This window comes from Anolis sagrei, chromosome 5 (genome assembly GCF_037176765.1).
Source record: "Anolis sagrei isolate rAnoSag1 chromosome 5, rAnoSag1.mat, whole genome shotgun sequence".
Taxonomy (NCBI): domain Eukaryota; kingdom Metazoa; phylum Chordata; class Lepidosauria; order Squamata; family Dactyloidae; genus Anolis; species Anolis sagrei.
Window position 1 is genome coordinate 81,623,867 of NC_090025.1, and position 20,256 is coordinate 81,644,122.

Consider the following 20,256-nt stretch of genomic DNA (forward strand, 5'->3'; position numbering starts at 1 on the left):
GGGTTGAGGTGGAGCGCGGAGCGCGTTGCAGCTGTTGCGGCCGCCATTTTTGGCATCTCGCCTTTCCATCGCCGCCGCCTCCCACAACCGGACCACCGCAGAGCCCTTGGGCCGAGCCAGGGCACGGAGAGCGCTGCGGCGGTTGCAGCCGCCTTCTTGGCGCCTCGCCTCACCATCGCTACTGCCGTCCCATCGCCACCGCTGCAGCGGCCGGGCCGCCTCGCCATTGCTGCCGCCTTCCATCGTGGCCACCACCATTTGGCTCGCCACCCTGTCACAGCTGCTGGAGTTCACCTGTGCTACCAGCTAACAGCGACTGTGTTGCCGTGTCGACTAATGTTGTGTAGAACTTTGTATTGATTTAGTATAGACCTCTTGTGCTGACCTCAATTAGTGTGTAGACCCTTGAGCTGGCCTAATACTGTGCAAACATCCTGTGCTGGCCTAATATTGTGCAGATCTCCTGTGCCGGCCAAATATTGTGTAGACCCTTGTGCTGGCCTTAATATTGTGTAGATCTCTATATTGTGTAGACCTCTTGTGCCGGCCTTAATATTAAGTAGACCTTGTGCTGGCTTAATACTGTGTAGACTTCTTGTGCCGGCCTTAATATTGTGCAGACCTCTTGAGCTGGCCTCCTTTGGATTGATAGTTATATATAACCATCCTTGCTGGTTAACCATTATCATCTTTCAGCACCTCATTGTTTTAAAATCTTGTATGATATTAGCACTTATACGATCAGCACTTTAACTTACTATATCATTGGACTACTATTTCATGAGTTTTAGCACCTTAGTCTTTTTAATTGTATCATCTAGCTCTGAGTGTGCTAATTATTCTGACGGTGCTAATTCACCCCCGTTTTGATTGATTATTATTGCAACCTATGTGTGACCATCTTGAATGTGCTGACCGTTCCTGATGGTTGCTAATTAATTAATCCTGATTCCATGATCAATTGGTTACTTCGTGCACTTTATTAACTGTTGTGATCTTGCACTTTATGCCATTAGCACTTTAAACTATTTCTTGTGCACTTAGCCACTATAGCACTTTAAATTCGATTGTTACAGCTAGTGCTGAATCAAGCCTCCATGACGCACTTTAATTAATATCTTGGGTCATTTAAGCCTTCGCATTTCATTGCTGCTCTACTGTGTTGTGCTAAAACATCATCTGTATTTCAACAGCATAATTCCTTGTTCCAACTGTGCTTAATAACTACGACCTATGCTATTACCTACTTCTTGGCATCTGTTAATTTGGTTGCTAATTGTATATGTAGGTAAGAAGGAATGGAATAGCACGAGGGATCTCGAATATGACCTAACGGGACTGAAGAACACATGGAAGGCAAAGCTATGGCAAACTGAAACTGTAACATGGCATGTACACCATGATGATCCCTGGTTTATTAGTATAAGTACCAAATGCGTCATGGAGGAGGGAGAGGCTTCCGTTAACCGAGGAGCCCCCATAGAAGTCGTGGTGGGGAAGGGGAGATACGGGAAAAGGAGACCTTTAATTCGGCCTAGGGAACGGGGAACAACTTTAGTAATTCCAAACCGGTCTCCTGATACGGTAAGTAGGTGTAACCAGGATGGCGGTCCCTCGGGATTGAAAGTGGTGCTGTTGAACGCCAGATCTGTCAATGGCAAAACAACTTTCATCCAGGACTTAATCCTGGATGAACGGGCAGATCTGGCGTGCATCACAGAGACCTGGCTGGACGAAGCTGGAGGTGTAAACTTGACCCAGCTTTGTCCACCCGGGTTCTCTGTGCAGCATCAACCGAGATCCGGAGGGCGGGGAGGCGGGGTTGCAGTAGTCTATAGAGATTCCATTTCTCTGACCAGGACCCCCATCCCGCAGTCAACAAATTTTGAATGCGTCCACCTGAGGGTGGGTGACCGGGACAGTTTAGGGATTCTGTTAGTGTACCGTCCACCTCGCTGCACTACAGTCTCCCTACCTGAGCTAGCGGGGGTAGTCTCGGACCTGGCATTGGAGTCCCAACGGCTGCTTGTGCTGGGGGACTTCAATGTCCACGCCGAGGCTGCCCTAACGGGAGCGGCTCAGGATTTCATGTCTACCATGGCGACCATGGGTCTGTCCCAACAAGTATCTGGCCCCACCCACAGTGCTGGACATACATTGGACTTGGTTTTCTGTCAGGGATGGGAGGAAGGTGGCGGTGTTGAGGAGTTATCCATCTCTCCGTTGCCATGGACCGACCACCACCTGGTCAGCTTTAGACTTACTGCACCCCCTAACCTCCGCAGAGGTGGAGGACCTATCAAATTGGTCCACCCCAGGAGGCTTATGGATCCGGAGGGATTCCTGATGGCTCTTGGGGAATTCCCCGCCACCTCGGTTGGTGATCCTGTTGATGCCCTGGTCGCTCTCTGGAATGGGGAGATGACTAGAGCAATAGACACGATCGCTCCAGAACGTCCCCTCTCAAGTAGCCGAGCTAAACCAGCCCCTTGGTTTACTGAGGAGCTGGCGGTGTTGAAGCGAAAGAAGAGGGAACTAGAGAGCGTGTGGCGTTCGGATCCGAGCGAGCCAAACCGAACACGGTTTGTGTCCTTTTTAAGGTCATATGCCGCGGCAATAAGAGCCGCTAAGAAGACCTTCTTCGCGGCCTCTATTGCGTCTGCAAAGAACCGTCCGGCTGAACTGTTCCGGGTTGTCAGAGGCCTTTTAAAACCCACCATCCAGGATGGGTGCCCTGATGACTCGGCAGCTCGCTGTGTGTCGCAGACAAAGTCGCTTTGATCCGCTCTGGACTGGATGCCACATTAACGGCAGTCTCTGAGGATGTAACACGAGCATCTGCTTGTCCGATTTTGATGGATTCATTTCAATTGGTTCAAACCGAGGATGTGGACAAGGTGCTTGGAGGAATGAGAGCTACTACATGCATCCTAGACCCCTGCCCATCCTGGCTTCTAAAGGAGGCCAGAGGGGGATTGGCCGAGTGGGTTAAGGTGGTGGTTAATGCCTCCCTTCGGGAAGGTATTTTTCCAGCCAGCTTAAAGCAAGCTGTGATAAAACCGCTGTTGAAGAAACCATCACTGGACCCCACTCAATTGGTAAACTATCGGCCTGTTTCCAATCTTCCCTTTTTGGGCAAAGTCATGGAACGTGTGGTGGCCTCACAACTCCAGGCATTCTTGGTAGACACGGATTATCTAGATCCGGCGCAGTCTGGCTTTAGGCCGGGACATGGTACCGAGACAGCCTTGGTCGCCTTAGTGGATGATCTCCGTCGGGAGCTCGACAGGGGGAGTGTGTCCCTGTTGGTGCTTCTCGACCTCTCAGCGGCCTTCGATACCGTCGACCACGGTATTCTTCTGGGACGCCTCGCAGGAATGGGCCTCGGAGGTACTGCTTTGCGGTGGCTCCGGTCATTCCTCGAGGGTCGGTCTCAGAAGGTGTTACTGGGGGACTCCTGTTCTACCCCACAACCGTTGTTTTGTGGGGTTCCTCAGGGTTCAATATTGTCCCCCATGTTGTTTAACATCTACATGAAGCCGCTGGGCGAGATCATCCGGAGTTTCGGGGTGCGGTGTCATCTGTACGCAGATGATGTCCAGCTCTGTCACTCCTTTCCACCCGCTACTAAGGAGGCTGTCGAGGTCCTGAACCGGTGCTTGGCCGCTGTGACGGTCTGGATGGGGGCGAACAAATTGAAATTAAATCCAGACAAGACAGAGGTGCTCCTGGTCAGTCGCAGGGCCGAACAGGGTATAGGGTTACAGCCTGTGTTAGACGGGGTCGCACTCCCCCTGAAGACACAGGTTCGCAGTTTGGGTGTGATCCTGGACTCATCGCTGAGCCTGGATCCCCAGGTTTCGGCGGTGACCAGGGGAGCATTTGCACAGTTAAGACTCGTGCGCCAACTGCGACCGTACCTTGGGAAGTCTGACTTGGCCACGGTAATCCACGCTCTGGTTACATCCCGCCTTGATTACTGCAACGCTCTCTACGTGGGGCTGCCTTTGAAGACGGCCCGGAAGCTTCAACTAGTCCAACGGGCGGCAGCCATGGTATTAACAGGAGCAGGGCGCAGGGAGCACACAACTCCTCTGCTGTACCAGCTCCATTGGCTACCGATCAGCTACCGAGCCCAATTCAAAGTGCTGGTTTTGACCTTTAAAGCCCTAAACGGTTCTGGCCCTACATACCTATCCGAACGTATCTCGGCCTATCAGCCCACCAGGACCCTAAGATCTTCAGGAGGAGCCCTTCTCTCCATCCCGCCTGCTTCACAGGTGCGGCTCGCGGGAACGAGAGATAGGGCCTTTTCTGTGGTGGCCCCCCGGCTTTGGAATGCCCTCCCTATTGAACTAAGATCAGCCACCTCGCTAATGGCATTTCGGAAAAATCTAAAAACTTGGATGTTCGAGCAAGTTTTTAACTAATTTCCGATGTAAGGTTTTTTGACCATGGACTTGCAACCAAGGATAACGAACTGAACTACGATTTTAACTATGAGATGTTTTCGACTTGTATTGGTGGCCCGATACTAAGTATGTTCATACTATGTATGTTTTATGTCTTGTATTTTGATATCTTATTTTATATTTTTAAGTGACTATTGTATTTTAACAAGTTGTAAACCGCAATGAGTCGCCGCACAGGCTGAGATATTAGCGGTATACAAGTGTATCAAATAAATAGAGACTTCATGGGTCTCACTAAACAACAAGCCCCAGAATTCTGCAAGAGGCAGCCAAATGACTTCAGATGGGTTGCCTACTCTTTAAGCTCTAGTATAAGGCACCAGATCTGAGAGGAGATTTGAACCCTAGTCTCTCAAAGCCCAACACTTAAACTACAATGCCACATTGGCTCTCTATGGTTTTGAAACACATACCCATGAAGAATGGCAAACACAAGTATGCTGTAGATATGTTTGGTCAGAAAATTTTGATATACCGTATATACTCGAGTATAAGCCGAGCCGAATATAAGCCGAGGCACCTAATTTTACCACAAAAAAACTGGGAAAATGGATTGACTCGAATATAAGCTGAGGGTGGGAAATGCAGAAGCTACTGGTAAATTTCAAAATAAAAATAGATACCAATAAAATTATATTAATTGATGCATCAGTAGGTTAAATGTTTTTGAATATTTGCATAAAACTGTAATTCAAGATAAGACTGTCCAACTTTGATTAAACCATTATTCTAACCTTCTTCAATGTAAATATGCTTACAAGTCCTCCAATAATAATAGAGTAAAATAATAATAATAATAATAATAATAATAATAGAGTAAAATAGTGGAATGTAATAACAATACAGTAAAATAATAAATGTAACAATAGCAATAATAAATAGAGTAAAATAATAAATGTAATAATAACAACAATAATAAAATAATAAATGTAATAATAATAACAACAACGAAGTCAAATAATAAATAACATTGACTCGAGTATAAGCCGGGGGAGACTTTTTCAGCCTAAAAAAAGGACTGAAAAACTAGACTTATACTCAAGTATATACAGTACTTTAAGTATAGGAAAACTAAGGCTCCAACTGCTGAGGCAAGGTTAAAAGGAATTACCTTTAATTGGTAATGCACCTCTAAGAACTAAAAAAAAAAAAAACCCTCCCCAAACCTTCTGAAGTTATGTAACATTAGAACATGTAGCTATGGCTGGATCCAGACAGGCCTTTATCCCAGAAGCATCCGCATTAAAAAAATGTGGATGTTTCTGGGAGCCTGTCCACACCCACCACAGAAAGCGCATGCTTTCTGGGATGGGTGTCCACTAGCCCTCCCCCCTCCCAGACCCCTTAGAAAACTAATAAAACATACGTGCCCTACCTCCCCCCTCCCCCTGTTCTCCTAGTGCGTCATTTCTACATGCCGGGAGAGCCGGCCAAGGCTTCTAATGGAGGGCATGTAAGTTTTTATTAGTTTTCTAAAAGGTTTTGGGGCTTGAGGGGAGGGGGTTGGGTATTCCCACAGTTTACCAAGCGATTCGACGGACGAGATTGTTTTATTTCTCATGGATGTATTTTTTAATTTAATTTATGTCTAATTGTAGTGTATAATTGTAATTGTTTGTACTGGCATTAAATTTTTGCATTACTTATGTGTAAACCGCTTTGAGTCCCCCTCGGGGTGAGAAAAGCGGTATACAAATTCTGTAAATAATAAATAAATAAAGATAAATTATTTAGCTCGGTAAACTGTGGGAATACTGTCTGGACTGCAGTTTTCTGCAGTCCAGTCACGGAAATAGTGGATTTATCCCATGCCTTCCAAGAAGGAGCAGAATAAAGCCATTATCAAATTAATTCACTACAAACCAGGTTTTTCCTGGTTTGTAGCAAATTAATTAGGGACTGTCCAGAATTTTGTCTACACAGCCCCTCCTTTATTGAAGGACTTCCCAAAATAAAGCTCCTGTCTAGACAGGTCCTATGTCTCTAGCAGGTCTGTCAATGCAAAAGAATAATCTGGAGATGGTAGAATGCTCTATGCCATGCACAAAATCGGCAAGTGTCCTGTATATCTCTAATTTAGACCATGACAGAATCAGATCTAAAGCAACCCTACCTATCCCAATTAAGTTATTCCTTCACACATGTTTTTTACTAATTGCAGAAATTGCAACATGTCTCTTTTTTTAACTTTTATTCCAACACACATATATTTGAAATCTCTATTTCTGAAGAGTAATGGTTTAATCATACTCAGCTATTGTGTTGCTTTTTAGCTAGTTTTTTTTTTTAGGATAGTTTAAAAATATTTTAAAAGGCCATCTAACTATGCTCACTTGAAAGCAGCATTTCAAAATACATTTGCAGCTACTATGCTATTATGCCCTCATTAATCCCAAAAGTAGCACATTATATATAGCACTATTACTTGCAATCAATTATTTCCAAGGTCTGAGTAAGAAATGCAATCTGAGATTTCAAGAGGACATTAAGGATGTTTTCATACATATTGCTATGAATATATGATTCAGACTATATAGTTATAGCATTATGGAATCCTTGAGTTTGTACTCTGTGAGGCACTAGATGCCCCAAATAGTTAATCTCGGGATTCCATAAGACATCATCACAGCAGTTACAGTAGAATCATAATGCTATAATTGTGTAGTGCGAAAGAACTCCAGTTTGGGAAAGGTGTAAGCAAGGAAAATCTTAATAGTATTTCTTGACTTTTGTTGGATGGAACACAAACAATGGGTACTGGAAATGTTATGATTTATTTAAGAAATTAAATGTAAAATAGAAATATGGTAAGAAAAGATAAGAAGACAGTGATAAGGATGTCTACAGAGAGTGATCATTAAAGTAAAAAGCATGAAGACAAATGAAGGTAGGAAGAGTTAAGGGGAAATATTAGATAACAAAACTTAATCACATTTACAAATTCATCACATGTGAATGTACTACTTTCAGATAGCTGGTGATGGAATGAGAGTTTGTATGCTTTTCCATGTTCTGTCTATCTCCAGCATTTAAAGGTGAAAACTAAAGATGTCATTGCATAACATGCAAACATTCCAGCGGTAGGAAACTATTGATGTAGTGGAAGATTCAATATGTTGCCTTCCAGCTACAAAATAATACAGCCACAGGAACAATATTGCACCTGAACATGGAGAAAAGCCCATGGTACCTAAAACACAGAACTGGAGGGGAACAACTTTCACTCTCAACAATGCTTATTTGGCCCCCTTTAAACAAAAAATGGCAATGAAATTTAAACAGTTGTTTCACTTTTTCCATTTTCTAATCAATATTTAAATTGCACATTGACATGAGCTGTTAAAGAATTCTTTTAGAAAAAAATAGTATACATTACCTTTGATTTCTAAGGGACCATCAATATGTCTTCCTGTTTTTACATTCTTCTTGTTGTTGCTATCACATTCTTGAAAAACAGCTGATCTTTTGTAAATGCCTCTCTTCACTTCATCAAAAACTGAAAACATGTTGTACACACGAGCTGTGTAGCCTGCTAACTCTGTGACCTGCAAGACACAAATGATGCCATATTACTGTAAAAACAAACTATGTTATTGTAACAAAAATTTATTTCATTGTATCAAAAATTGCATGAATTTTGCATTTTACCCTCAAGAAATGGCATACTGAAATCATGTGTATCTTAGTATTTCTTCCTCAAGACAAAAACAAAACTATGAAGTATGTATGCGTTCTCAATCATTGTAGGGCCAGAAACTATGGCAGATCCAGGGGTCAATTTTTCTGACCTTGGGATTAACCAGGGGCAACACAGGCTGTCAAAATGCTGTAGCATAAAAACCAAGACCAGAAAAAAAACATAATATCTATCCTTGGATTTGGAAAACTTTTCTCCACATGTTAAATAATGTAAGAGGCCTACAACCTATTTAAAAAGTGAACTGCCATTTCTGGAAGCCATTTGTTTTTTGGACAGAACAAGGGGAGTCTGGAGGGACAGAAGACCATAAAATAGCCTTGAGGCTGCATGCAACCCCATGTCATCATTCAGAGTTAATTGGACTAAAAAAAATCAGTAAACATTTTTAATATTTTCAAATGGGACATATGAGTAGCATACAACTAACTGCAAAATATGTAGACTTGCTGGCCAACAACTGTGGCAAGCTCATTTACATTTATGATGGCTCAATGCCATCAAATCCAATTTAATTAGGCTGGCCATAAGTGAATTGTGGGTTGTATTATCAATCTAGCTTGAATGAGCACAGATATATGTCATGCCACTGCACAAAACACTGCTAATCTTCAAAAGGGATAAAGCTGCCCTAGATGACCTCAAAAGTACTTGTCTCCTTGCTTTCATTTTCTATGTCAACCTCTAAAAGGCAAGCAGGGTCATTTGCTTAGGATCAAATGCTGTCTATTCAAAGGAATACTAGATGAAATGCAGTTTTACCACATGCCTGCCACAAAACGAACATTTTGCCCTACAGTGCTTTAAAGATGCACTTAACACTATTTTTAAAAGCCTTCATCCACTTGGGACAAGTGAATTTTGATTTCCATCTTTCTATTGCCATGATAGGCAGTTACAGGACACATTTGCTTCTTCCATCATGAATATCTTTGCTACATTTGCATCAAAGAGAGAATGCTGAATTGGTTGGAAAGTGGACTTAGTCTTTTGTGGCCTCTTGATTAGATTGCTCTCAATTATTCATGTCTCGTAGAAGTTCAGCTTACTTCATCTAACTCATACGTGCCTACGCATCTTAGGCCAAAATATGGGTTTTCATAAGCTTTTCCTTCCTACCTACCAACCCTCTCAAATGTGACACCAATTTCAGAACAGAAATGTCCAGTAAGCCAGTGATAACCAACTGAAAGATTATGCTATGTATTGAGCATTTAGGGGGAGGAAATGACAAGAATGCAACTGTGTTAAAGATATGATTTCCCCATGTCATGCTCAACTCATTTCCTTATCTCTCATCTGGCAGCTTTAAAGACCACACCTAGGAGTATCGTAATGTCTGTGGCATCAGCTATAATGTCTCATTGGTTCAGCCTCTCTTAAGAAATGTCACACAAATTTAAAATAAAAGAACACAGGGAAGTGGAGTGGGAGCATGGGAAGTTTGCTATCAAGAGTTGATGACATCTTTCCCAAACTTGCTATGTGCCACCTCTTTCTGCTGGTAGAAAAGGAAAAGATGGAAATATCTGGACCCGCTAAGAAAATAACAAAGACAAATATGAACCTGGCAGGAAAATCTAGCTCCTAGTGAAATGTATTTAAGTCAGTCAGCTGTGATCCCCTGGGATACGAACAGACTAGTGCTAGCTGAAAGGGGAAGCTTTCTGATCTGTTAATTTTTGCTTTAGGTACTGATCCTCTGTTATTAATTGCAATACCAATTCTAAAATTCAGTAATTAAAAATTCCTGAATATGTTCCAGTTTCATTAAATGTTTCCAATGCCCCACCCCCAACTGAAATGTGATGTATTTTCACAAATGCAGTTTATTACCAACTGTTCTGGGTACAGCCTACCACAGAAAAGAATTAGCTTAGAGAAAGTGAGGGTGCATCACAATGAAGCTATCTCTTGATAAGTTCCATTCTAATGCAACACAGTTACTTATTGGGGAAGGAATCAATTACAAATTGCCATTTCCAAGTTCTGGGGAAAGCAAAATATAAACCATTTGTACCTGCAATAACAACAACAACAGAAGCAACAGCAATAATAGAATATAAGAAGAGCTCTACTTGATCAGACCAAAGTCCTACATGGCCCCATGTGTTGTTGCTGACAGTGATCACTGAAATACCACCAAAAGTCAAACACGTAGACTCTCCAGTGTTGTTGCTTCCAGCAACCAGCATTTAGAAGCATTGTGTCTCTGAAGTTGGAGGTTGCCAACAGAACTACCCTGGCACATTATTAAGGTAAAAGCCCTGAAAAATTGTTTCGGTCTTCAAAGCAAAGCCATTTTGCTGACTGAGGCAAGGTACAATGCAAGCTTCCTTACATACACAGAAGCCATTCCACATACAGAAGTTAGCTGGAGTGGCAACTGAAACTTATTTCAGCACAGGTGGAAGAGTATCACAAGGAAAGCAGATCAGCTCAGAGGATGCGAGGTCACTGTGTGGTACACATAGTTCACTCCTATACTTTACTTTGTAAATAAATGCAGCCAGCACTTGGCATTTAAGGCAGGTGTCTGTTTTAGTCAATGGCACAACTTATTTTATTATAAAAATACATTTAAATTGTTTGTTAGATGCCAAATAATAATAATAATAATAATAATAATAATAATACTTTATTTTTAACCCGCCCGCTCTCTCCGGAGGGACTCATACTACTTTGACACTACATCCGATTTTCTATTATCAAAAGGAAACTTATTCAATACCTCTTTGTAAGAAGACATGATCCTCTCAATAGCATCTGCTCCAGAAGCCAATAAATTCCGTGAAGTAGTGAATGTTTCCGTCCGTTCACTCACCATCGCTTGTTTCTGACCATCTTCTAATTCTAAAATGAAAAAGGCACCGTCAATTTGAGCAAGCATGTTTTGTGATTATTTAACTTCCTAACAGAAAACCCTTTCAAGAAGAAATGAGGCTAAAGTAAACAATATCTAGATTGCAAAATCCAAATCACTCAAAATCATTGCCAAATCCCACCTGAAAAGTCATCTCTGAGACTTGGCAATGAAATGTTTAGTCACCACACTGAGGTAAATGAAGAAATAGTTATCACCTACATTCTTTTTGCAATGGGATTGTTTTTAAAGGTAACAGAAGCAGTGCCAGGCCAGATTTAGGCAAACTGAACATCAATGGTGATGAACTGTAAGGTTTTTTTAGACTGTAAGCCTGAGGGCAGGAAACAGTTTCATTGTTTTTACTTGTAAGACACCATTTATAGTGATTATGCTGTATAAATAAATAAATGGTAACAATAATGATAATAATATAATAAAAACAACAAGTAGCACTAATGATGCTTGTGTTCTCTCTAAGCTATAGGCACTTCTGTCTCACCAATAATACCACTGCCCCATGGACTCTATCACCCAGAGTGATATATTTGCAGAGAATCACAAAATGGTGTAAGGGGGATACACTTTCAAAACAGTTTTTAAAAGACCACTCCTTTATCAGTAGAGAAGTGTTGTCACTTTGTACCAAGTATATAAGGCTCCAAGAATAATCCTGGCAAGATAATGCATGTCTGCCATCTGAGGATCAGTTTAGCTAATACAAAGAGGCATGACACCAGAAAGCTGGCCACCAAGTATGGTCACTATAATAACACATATGACACACAATGGCAGAGTAGAGAACAGTTGTGGCTTGCATCAATAAATGGACTACCTGCACTTGTAAAAATATGATTTCTAAGATGGTTAGGGAAAATCTGGAGTATAATATTACTGAATATCTCAGCAATTTTTTCAGGTGTATTTTACATTGCTCTTACAGAACTGAAGGTAGTGTACATGAGAATCCCAGATGGTCAGAGCTTTGTTTTTTATAACCCATGCATATTTTATTTATGTACTATGTTTACCAATTGCACATTACACCACACTCATTAGACCATCATATAAAACTAAGAAACACGTATTAAGAATCCAAGTAACAAAATAAGAGTGGCATTAAAAAAGCCAGATAGTATTATTTTTGGTCTAGATCAAAATTAAGAAGTCATAATTTTTTAAAATAGATTTCCCATTGGTTAATTTTTCTGTCTAAATACCCCCAAAACAGCATAGTCATTTGATCTTAACTGCTCTGCAGGATCAGCTTTGGTTAGTACTTGGATACCGATTTATACCAGGTGCTATAAACTGAACTTCAGAGGAACGAACTTGCAAAACCACTATCTATTGGGAGTGTTTTGGTTCTGGATTCCTGCATGGCAGAGGTTGGATTCCATGGCCACTGAGATTTCTTCCAATGCTAGGATTCTGACTATTCTTTGCCTAAGAAAATCATATGGAATTCATGGGCTAGCCATAAGTCAACAGATGGCAGACACACACTTTCTTTCCCCCCGAATCAAATAAGAAGAAAAATCTCAATTCCTTTATGTTACTGTTAGACACTTCAGACATCAAGTATTATACAAATCCCATGGATATTCAAATTACATATACAAGAGGGGTTTTTTCATGAGCAATTGAATAGAACAATTGAAAGGAGATGCAGCACTTTTATGCTAACACCAAAGCAAATTGAGGATTGGGTTAGTGGCTACAAGGTCTCCTGGAAGGGAAAAGCCGAATGCAATGCATAGGTTACATGTTTCTCACCCTGCAGCAACTCTCTGCCAGTGAAGATTGCTTCTTTTTCTGTCTGGAAATGCCTTAGTTATAGGGAAAAAACCATGTGGCTATGTGGTTTGCCTTCAACCACTGCACACAACTGGGAGGAAAGCATTCCTGACTGTTCTCAACACTCACATAAACTGGTAAACTGCACAGGGATAGATATACACCAGGAGGACTACTTGAGGCAGAGCAGTAAATTTTCATCACATATTCTAGTATCAAGGTGCAAAGCACCCAATGCCAAAGAAGTTATTTTGGGACATGAGGTGGAAAATCCATATACATCTCTAACCTTCCCTGGCAGCAAAACCACAATAACAAAAACAATTAAATCATTAACCATTTGCTGCCCCATCACAATGTTCAAAACTATTACCTGAACTGGCTGCCTCATCGTACCTAATGGTATCGCTGGCTTTGCAATTGGCAGCCATTTCCTGTTCTCGGTGTGGCCATTTCCCCAAGTGCTGCAATCACAGAAATGGCTGCCAACTGCAGAAAAGATATTGTAGGATGTGCTAAAATAGTTATATAAAACAAAAAAAGAACATAAACTGTCTTCTCACAGTACCTGCACTCAGCTTTGTAATTAAATGCTCTCAGAGTAAGTAGATCACTGCCGATTTTGTATGTGCTAAAAATAAGTAAATAGTAATTTTTAGTAATTTTTGTTGAAGCGTTGGGGAATATGTGTCCCTCCATATTTTGGACTCTAACTCCCATCAACACACATTACTAGCTATATTGACTAAAGATTATTACAGGTGCAGTCAAGCAACACCTAGGGAACTGTACATTTCTAAATAAGTAAATAGTAATTTTTAATAATTTATTACAATTCAGCATTTCCTTCTTCCTGATATAGCTGTAAGCACACTTTGGAAATACAGAACAACCCCATGATTACAGAAAGAAATTAACTTTAACCTTGGTTCAAAAACCTTAATCACTAGAGTTTGCAATTGTTGCAAACTTAAGATTTAAGTAGCAAAATGTATGTTATTTTCGATCAATAATAATTGTTATTGTTTTGGATACATCTGTTTACTAAGTACTGAGAAAAAATGTGAACATTAAATCAAAATAACATTTTGCCATTACATTTTTTTCTGATTGGTTTACAAAGGCTTTCCCCAAGGATCAGATATGTCCCTTCTGACTCTAAATTCATCTTGATTTCTTTTTTATTATAAATAATTAGTGCATTAGACATTTGTTATTTAAAATGTATTCTAAAAACCCTTAAATGTTAAAATTTAATATATCCAAACACAAAATTATTCAACAGTTCTTTTATATAATGAATAACCAAGAAGCGATTTGTCTCAATCCTGAACTAAGTATAGTGAAATCAAGGAGCTTAAGCATGATTGACTCTGTTAAGCTATTTATTAAATCCATTATCCAACAGCCACATATCCATGTGCGTAATCATCTGTTTCAGTTACAAAGGGGAACAACAAACTGAACATAAGGAATGGGGCATAGGGCCTGCATCTAAGTGCTAGTCTCAACTAGATTAAAATTCAGTGGATCAATTGCTGCTGGTAACTACCATCAAATCAACTTTGACTTATGATAACCCTATGGATGAAAGACTTCAAGTCATCCAGTCATCAACAGGATCTTGCAGACTCAGATCTTGAGATTTAGGACTGTAGCTTCCTTGATAGAGTATATCCATCTATAATGCACTCTTCCTTTTCCCTTGTTATTTCTACCATACCAAGCATTATTGTCTTTTCTAGCAGATCATGCCTTCACATGACAAAGCCAAAGTCTCAACTAAGTCATCTGGGCTTTTAGGGAGAGTTTGAACTTAATTTTCTCTAAGACCCATTTATTGTTAGTTTTTTTTAGCAGTCCAAGGATATCTATGGAACTTTTTCCTAGCACCTCATCCAAATGAGTTAATTTTCTTCCTATCAGTTTTCTTTACTATCCATCTTTTACAATCATACATACAAACTGGAAATATAATGGCATGATCAATCCCAACTTTAGTATTTAATGATAGAGCAGTGGTTCTCAACCTGTGGGTCCCCAGGTGTTTTGGTCTACCACTCCCATAAATCCCAGTCATTTTACCACCTGTTAGGATTTCTGGGAATTCAAGGCCAAACATTATTATTATTATTATTATTATTATTATTATTAACTTTATTTGTACCCCGCTAGCATCTCCCGAAGGACTCGATGCGGCTTACAAAGGCCAAGGCCACAAAACACAACATAAACAATATAACACCAAAGCAAAATTAAAGACAGTTAAAGCAATATAACGACATGCAATGAACAACATATCAAAACAATAAAACTGGGCCGGGCCAGAGTAGTGGGTACAAGATTAAAAGTGCTGATGTGGCAGGAGGTATACGAGGATTATAGGGCAAGTGCAGTGTGCGGTGTGCAATCATCTTAGTTCTACTAAAGTGCTTCGAGGATTTGTTAATGGAGATTTCCTATTCTGGAAAGGCACATCGGAACAGCCAAGTCTTCAAGTTCTTTCTAAAGACTGCCAATGTAGGGGCCTGTCTAAGATCTTTTGGGAGGGTGTTCCAGAGTCGGGGGGCCACCACAGAGAAGGCCCTGTCTCGTGTCCCCACCAGTCGCGCTTGTGACGCAGGCGGAATCACGAGCAGGGCCTCATCAGATGATCGAAGTGAGCGTGTGGGTTCATAAATGGAGATGCGGTCACTCAGGTAGGCAGGTCCCAAACCGTTTAGGGCTTTGTAGGTAAGCACCTGCACCTTGAATTGGGCTCGGAAAATAAATGGCAGCCAGTGGAGCTCCTTGAACAGGAGGGTTGACCTCTCTCTGTAAGGAGCCCCAGTTAGCATCCTGGCTGCTGCCCGTTGGACCAGTTGGAATTTCCAAGCCGTTTTCAGGGGCAGCCCCACATAGAGCGCATTACAGTAATCCAATCTAGAGGTGACTAAGGCATGGACCACCCCAAACATCTGGGGACCCACAGGTTGAGAACCACCGTGATAAAGCTTTACATGTCGAGTAAAGCTTTACTCGACTATCCTTCATTTGCCCCATCTACACTGCCATATAAATCAGTTTCTGAATCCAGGTTATCTGCTTTGAACTGGATTATATGGAAATGTAGATTCATATAATTCAGTTCAAAACAGATGGATTCAGAAATGGATTATATGGCAGTGTAGATTCTGCCACAGCCGCCCTTCCAAGTCCTAGCCATTGTCCAATTAATGACTGATTCAAAGTATGGAAATCTTAAACCATTTCAGTATCTTCACTGCCTACTTTAAAGTTATGACAATTATCTGTAGACATTATTTTGTTTTCTTAAGGTTCCACTGTAATCCTGCCTTTGCACTTTCCTCTTTGACTTTCTTCAGTTATTATTAGGAACTTGTTAAGTCCTTAAGTAACTTCAACCACTTTAATAGGTCTACTTCACTGGGGATTTAAGACCATCCGTTTTAACAAACAAAAGGAATCTAAAGAAGTAATAGGTGTTATTTAGAAAGACAACTCTTATAAAGTTAATGTTTTTCAAATGTCTTAACTTCTTGGGGCAGAAGAAACATAACTGCTTCCTCTCTTTTTCCCACCCTTTTTCTGCTTTCAAAGCTCTTGAAGTATGCAGTGTTCATACTAGACACAATGTTACTGCAGTTAAAATTATGTAGACACACTTCTCTTGCCCCCACCTCCTGTCAGGTTAAACAATACATTTCAAATGAAATCAAAATGTTTTTTACCGCCATCTGCAAATCCTGTTGCAGTGATGATTGGTACAGCTACCATGATCAAACCGCTGCTGCTCCATACATACTTCATCAGGAACTGTTCTAGCATGATGTACCACAAACGTTTGGACAAAATGAGGTTCATTTGGTCTGCCAGAGCTTTGTAGCTTTTCTGGAGTTGGTTCATTTCTACCTATAGTTAACAAACACAAAAACTGACACAGTGTGATACATCTAGATATGTAGGCATTTTAAACAGACATGCCTATACAGTGGGATGTGTGGGATTATATATTTGTAAACATTAGGTTATATAATACATGTGGAACATCATTTCTGATTTGTCAGTTACTGAAAAGAAATGCCATTAGATCCAAGAATACTGAAAATTTGTGTGAATTTCTGCATTTATAGACACACCATGGTTTCCGTTTATAAAATAAACATCAAACATTAGAGTCTTTCAACTGCCATCTTATTTATAAGAAGCATTTGTCTCAGAACAGCTGAAGAAGGCAGAATGCTAAATAATATTTTAATTATTTTTTGTTAGTCACTCATATCAGATATGCTGGTTTATGGAGACATAATGGTGTTTGAAAGCATATATGTGTATAGCTCTAGATTGCTACAGCTAGGGTTTTGTGTGTGTGTGTGTCAGGAGCAACTTGAGAAACTGCAAGTCGCTTCTGGTGTGAGAAAATTGGCCGTCTGCAAGGACATTGTCCAGGGGACACCCGGATGTTTTACCATCCTGTGGGAAACTTCTCTCATTTCCCTGCATGAGCTGGAGCTGACAGATGGGAGCTCAACCCACTCACCAGATTTGAACTGCCAACCTCTTGGTCAGCAATCCTGCCAGCACAAGAGTTTAACCTACTGCACCACTGGGAGCTCTGTTATAGCTAGGTATGAGATAAAGGAGCACATAAAAACCCATACATTTTTTTTCTGCATGTATCAGAAACTTGCATAAAGGCAAGGTTTGGGATCAGTGTGGTAAAACAGATTGATGTCATGTGAATCTGAGACATGTCATCCAACCATTTCCCTCACATGACTTCACAACAAACCAAAGTATGCTGTTGCGTATGTGCTGAACAGGAATCTGCAAAAGGTTGCAGCTCCATGCCCAGTAAATGTGATGTCCAATAAGTGTCCTTTCACATTCACATCTCAAGGGTGTGTGATGGTGGATGGTCTTGGAAAGATTACATTCTCTCAACTTCAGTTTCTGAATGGGAAAAGGACAAGATGAATGTTATACTTTTAAAAAGATTTTATTAGGATTTATGAGTTATGAACAGTTAGATATTTAAAGGGCTGACTTTTAAAGAATTGTATTATCACCACATCATTCTGCTACGGTAGATAGAGCCAGCATACATAAGGTTATCCTCATTATTGTCATGAACTAGATTAGGTCAAGAGGTAAACACCAGATCTGGGTCATTCAGTAGGCTCCATGGCTTCTCCAGTCTAAATCTGTCTCTCTCTGCTTTCCCAACTCAGTGACCTTCAGATGTTTTGAAATACTACTTATCAGCATTTTAGATTATATGGTACACTGACTGATGCTAATGGAAACTCGAGTATAAAACATTTGGAGGGCAACCATTGGGGGTGGGTACTCCATCTACTACCTACCTATAGCTGTACTCAGAAATTTAAAGGCCAATTCATAACAAAACATAACAACACACAAGTATTCTTGTGCTTCCCTTTAATACCTGTCCTCACTGTGTTGAGGGGAAAAGCATTGAGTTTCTTCAACTTGTAGAGGTTCTTTACATTATGTAAACTCTCATCATCATCATCATCATCATCATCATCAGTTTACCATGTTTTCCTCAAATTGGAACTAAAGGTGACTCAATTTAAAAATAGCAATACAGATGATAATAATATACAAAAAAGTGACAATTAAAATAGAATTAAATTAGGTATAATATTAGAACACTTCAAATCTCCAATTTAAAAATATGAGCCCCCGGTGGCACAGTGGGTTAAAGCGCTGAGTTGCTGATCTTGCTGACAAAAGGTTGCAGGTTTAAATCAGGGGAGCGGCGTGAGCTCTCATTGTTCTGCCAACCTAGCAGTTCGAAAACATGTAAATATGAGTAGATCAATAGATACCGCTCCAGCAGGAAGGTAACAGCGCTCCATGCAGTCATGCTGGCCACATGATCTTGGAGGTGTTTAGGGACAATGCTGGATCTTTGGTTTAGAAGTGGAGATGAGCGCCAACCCCCAGAGTTGGACACGACTGTACTTAATGCGAGGGGAAAACTTTTACCGTTACCTAATTTGAAAAAAATTAAAACCACTTCATTTTAAAACAATACACACATCTACCTTTTTCTTTAAAATCTTTCTGTATTAAAAACATGTCTTAACAAAAAGGGCTTTGCTGGCCAATGGAAAGGCAGCAGGAAGGTGGCTATTCTGGCCTCCCTGTGGAGTTCCAGAATCCGGGGGCAACCATTGAGAAAGTTCTCACTCACAGCCTCACTAACTGTACTTGTGAGGAAGACCACCCTTTACGAAGTGTGGAGAGTCTCTATGGATTTGAGAGGTGCTCCACTTTAGACATTTACCCTCAATACAACGAAGGAAATAAAAATGTGTATGGATAAAGAAGCCGTAGCATGATGTCTTCCTTCTGTACACGTAGTTACAAAGTATTTTAATATCACAGCAGAGCTTAAGAGAAATCAAGAGAGTTCCAACATTCAGCTCCATCCCTTCATATTTTTGTTGAATAGTTGCTGCTCTATCCATTTAATAATTTCTAGTGATATTTAAATGAAATACGACAAAGGCCTTCCTGTGCAGCAGTTGCTAGATTTGTGTTAGTTCCCCAAACCTTCTGTTTCTGGAATGATGTGATGCTACTTCATCTGAGCAGAACCAGCGTTCAAAGCAAGAGATGCCCACTAGCTATTCTGTGGAACAAAATAAGCCGTAATCCTGTAAATATCTAGAACTCTATATTGCTTGGCTTACAGGATCTTTGCCAATATATACCAGATGAACATCTGGTCAGATAACCCAATCACTTAGCAAATGGATGATGATGATGATAATAATACACTTATTGTGAGAACAGATGTTCCTGCATTAGAATTACGACCTGTAAATGAGTTATGATTTTAGCAAATGCCCACATCCTCATCATTGAAATCTAAACCATCTTACTCTAACTCCATCACTTTGGGGTTCCTTTTAGTCTCAAAGCTGTAAACTCTCACTTAATGTAGAGTCTTAAGTCACTTCCTAGGGCACATAGTCCCACTTATGTGGGAAGGAGTGATGCTTCATAAGATTCTGATTTTGTGATGTAACCAAATCCATGGCAGATGTTAAAAATGCAAGTAAGCTACCACTATCTTCAATGGAGTTAAGCCTTTTGAAAATTCTGCTTCTGATGAGGGCCATATTTCTTTAGAATCATAGAATCATAGAGTTGAAAGAGACCTCATGAGCCATCCAGTCCAACCCTGTGCCAAGAAGCAGGAAAATTGCAATCATTATTTCTCTACCGTTTGAATTAAAAGAAACAAAGGGGAGGAAAGCTCTAATCATTCACAGATAAAAAAAGGTGAAGACACACATTCAATATGTTTGATACTGATTTTGCAAAAGGCTTGTTTATTTTATGTAACTGTAGCTGTTAAAGCCCATCTCTGCTTGGGTCTGTGCTATTTA

The 20,256-nt window shown here is 40.5% G+C and overlaps 1 protein-coding gene across 1 annotated transcript in view; it reads right to left on the minus strand.

Annotated features, from left to right (window-relative positions):
- ABCD2 (ATP binding cassette subfamily D member 2) overlaps nt 1-20,256 on the minus strand; it is a 64,718-nt gene that overhangs the window by 31,575 nt on the left and 12,887 nt on the right. The window contains exons 2-4 of the mRNA XM_060778398.2: nt 16,561-16,741; nt 10,901-11,022; nt 7,849-8,017 (exon numbers count right to left, since the gene is read on the minus strand). Of these exons, the coding sequence (XP_060634381.2) occupies nt 7,849-8,017; nt 10,901-11,022; nt 16,561-16,741 (472 nt within the window). The remainder of the gene's footprint in view (nt 1-7,848; nt 8,018-10,900; nt 11,023-16,560; nt 16,742-20,256) is intronic.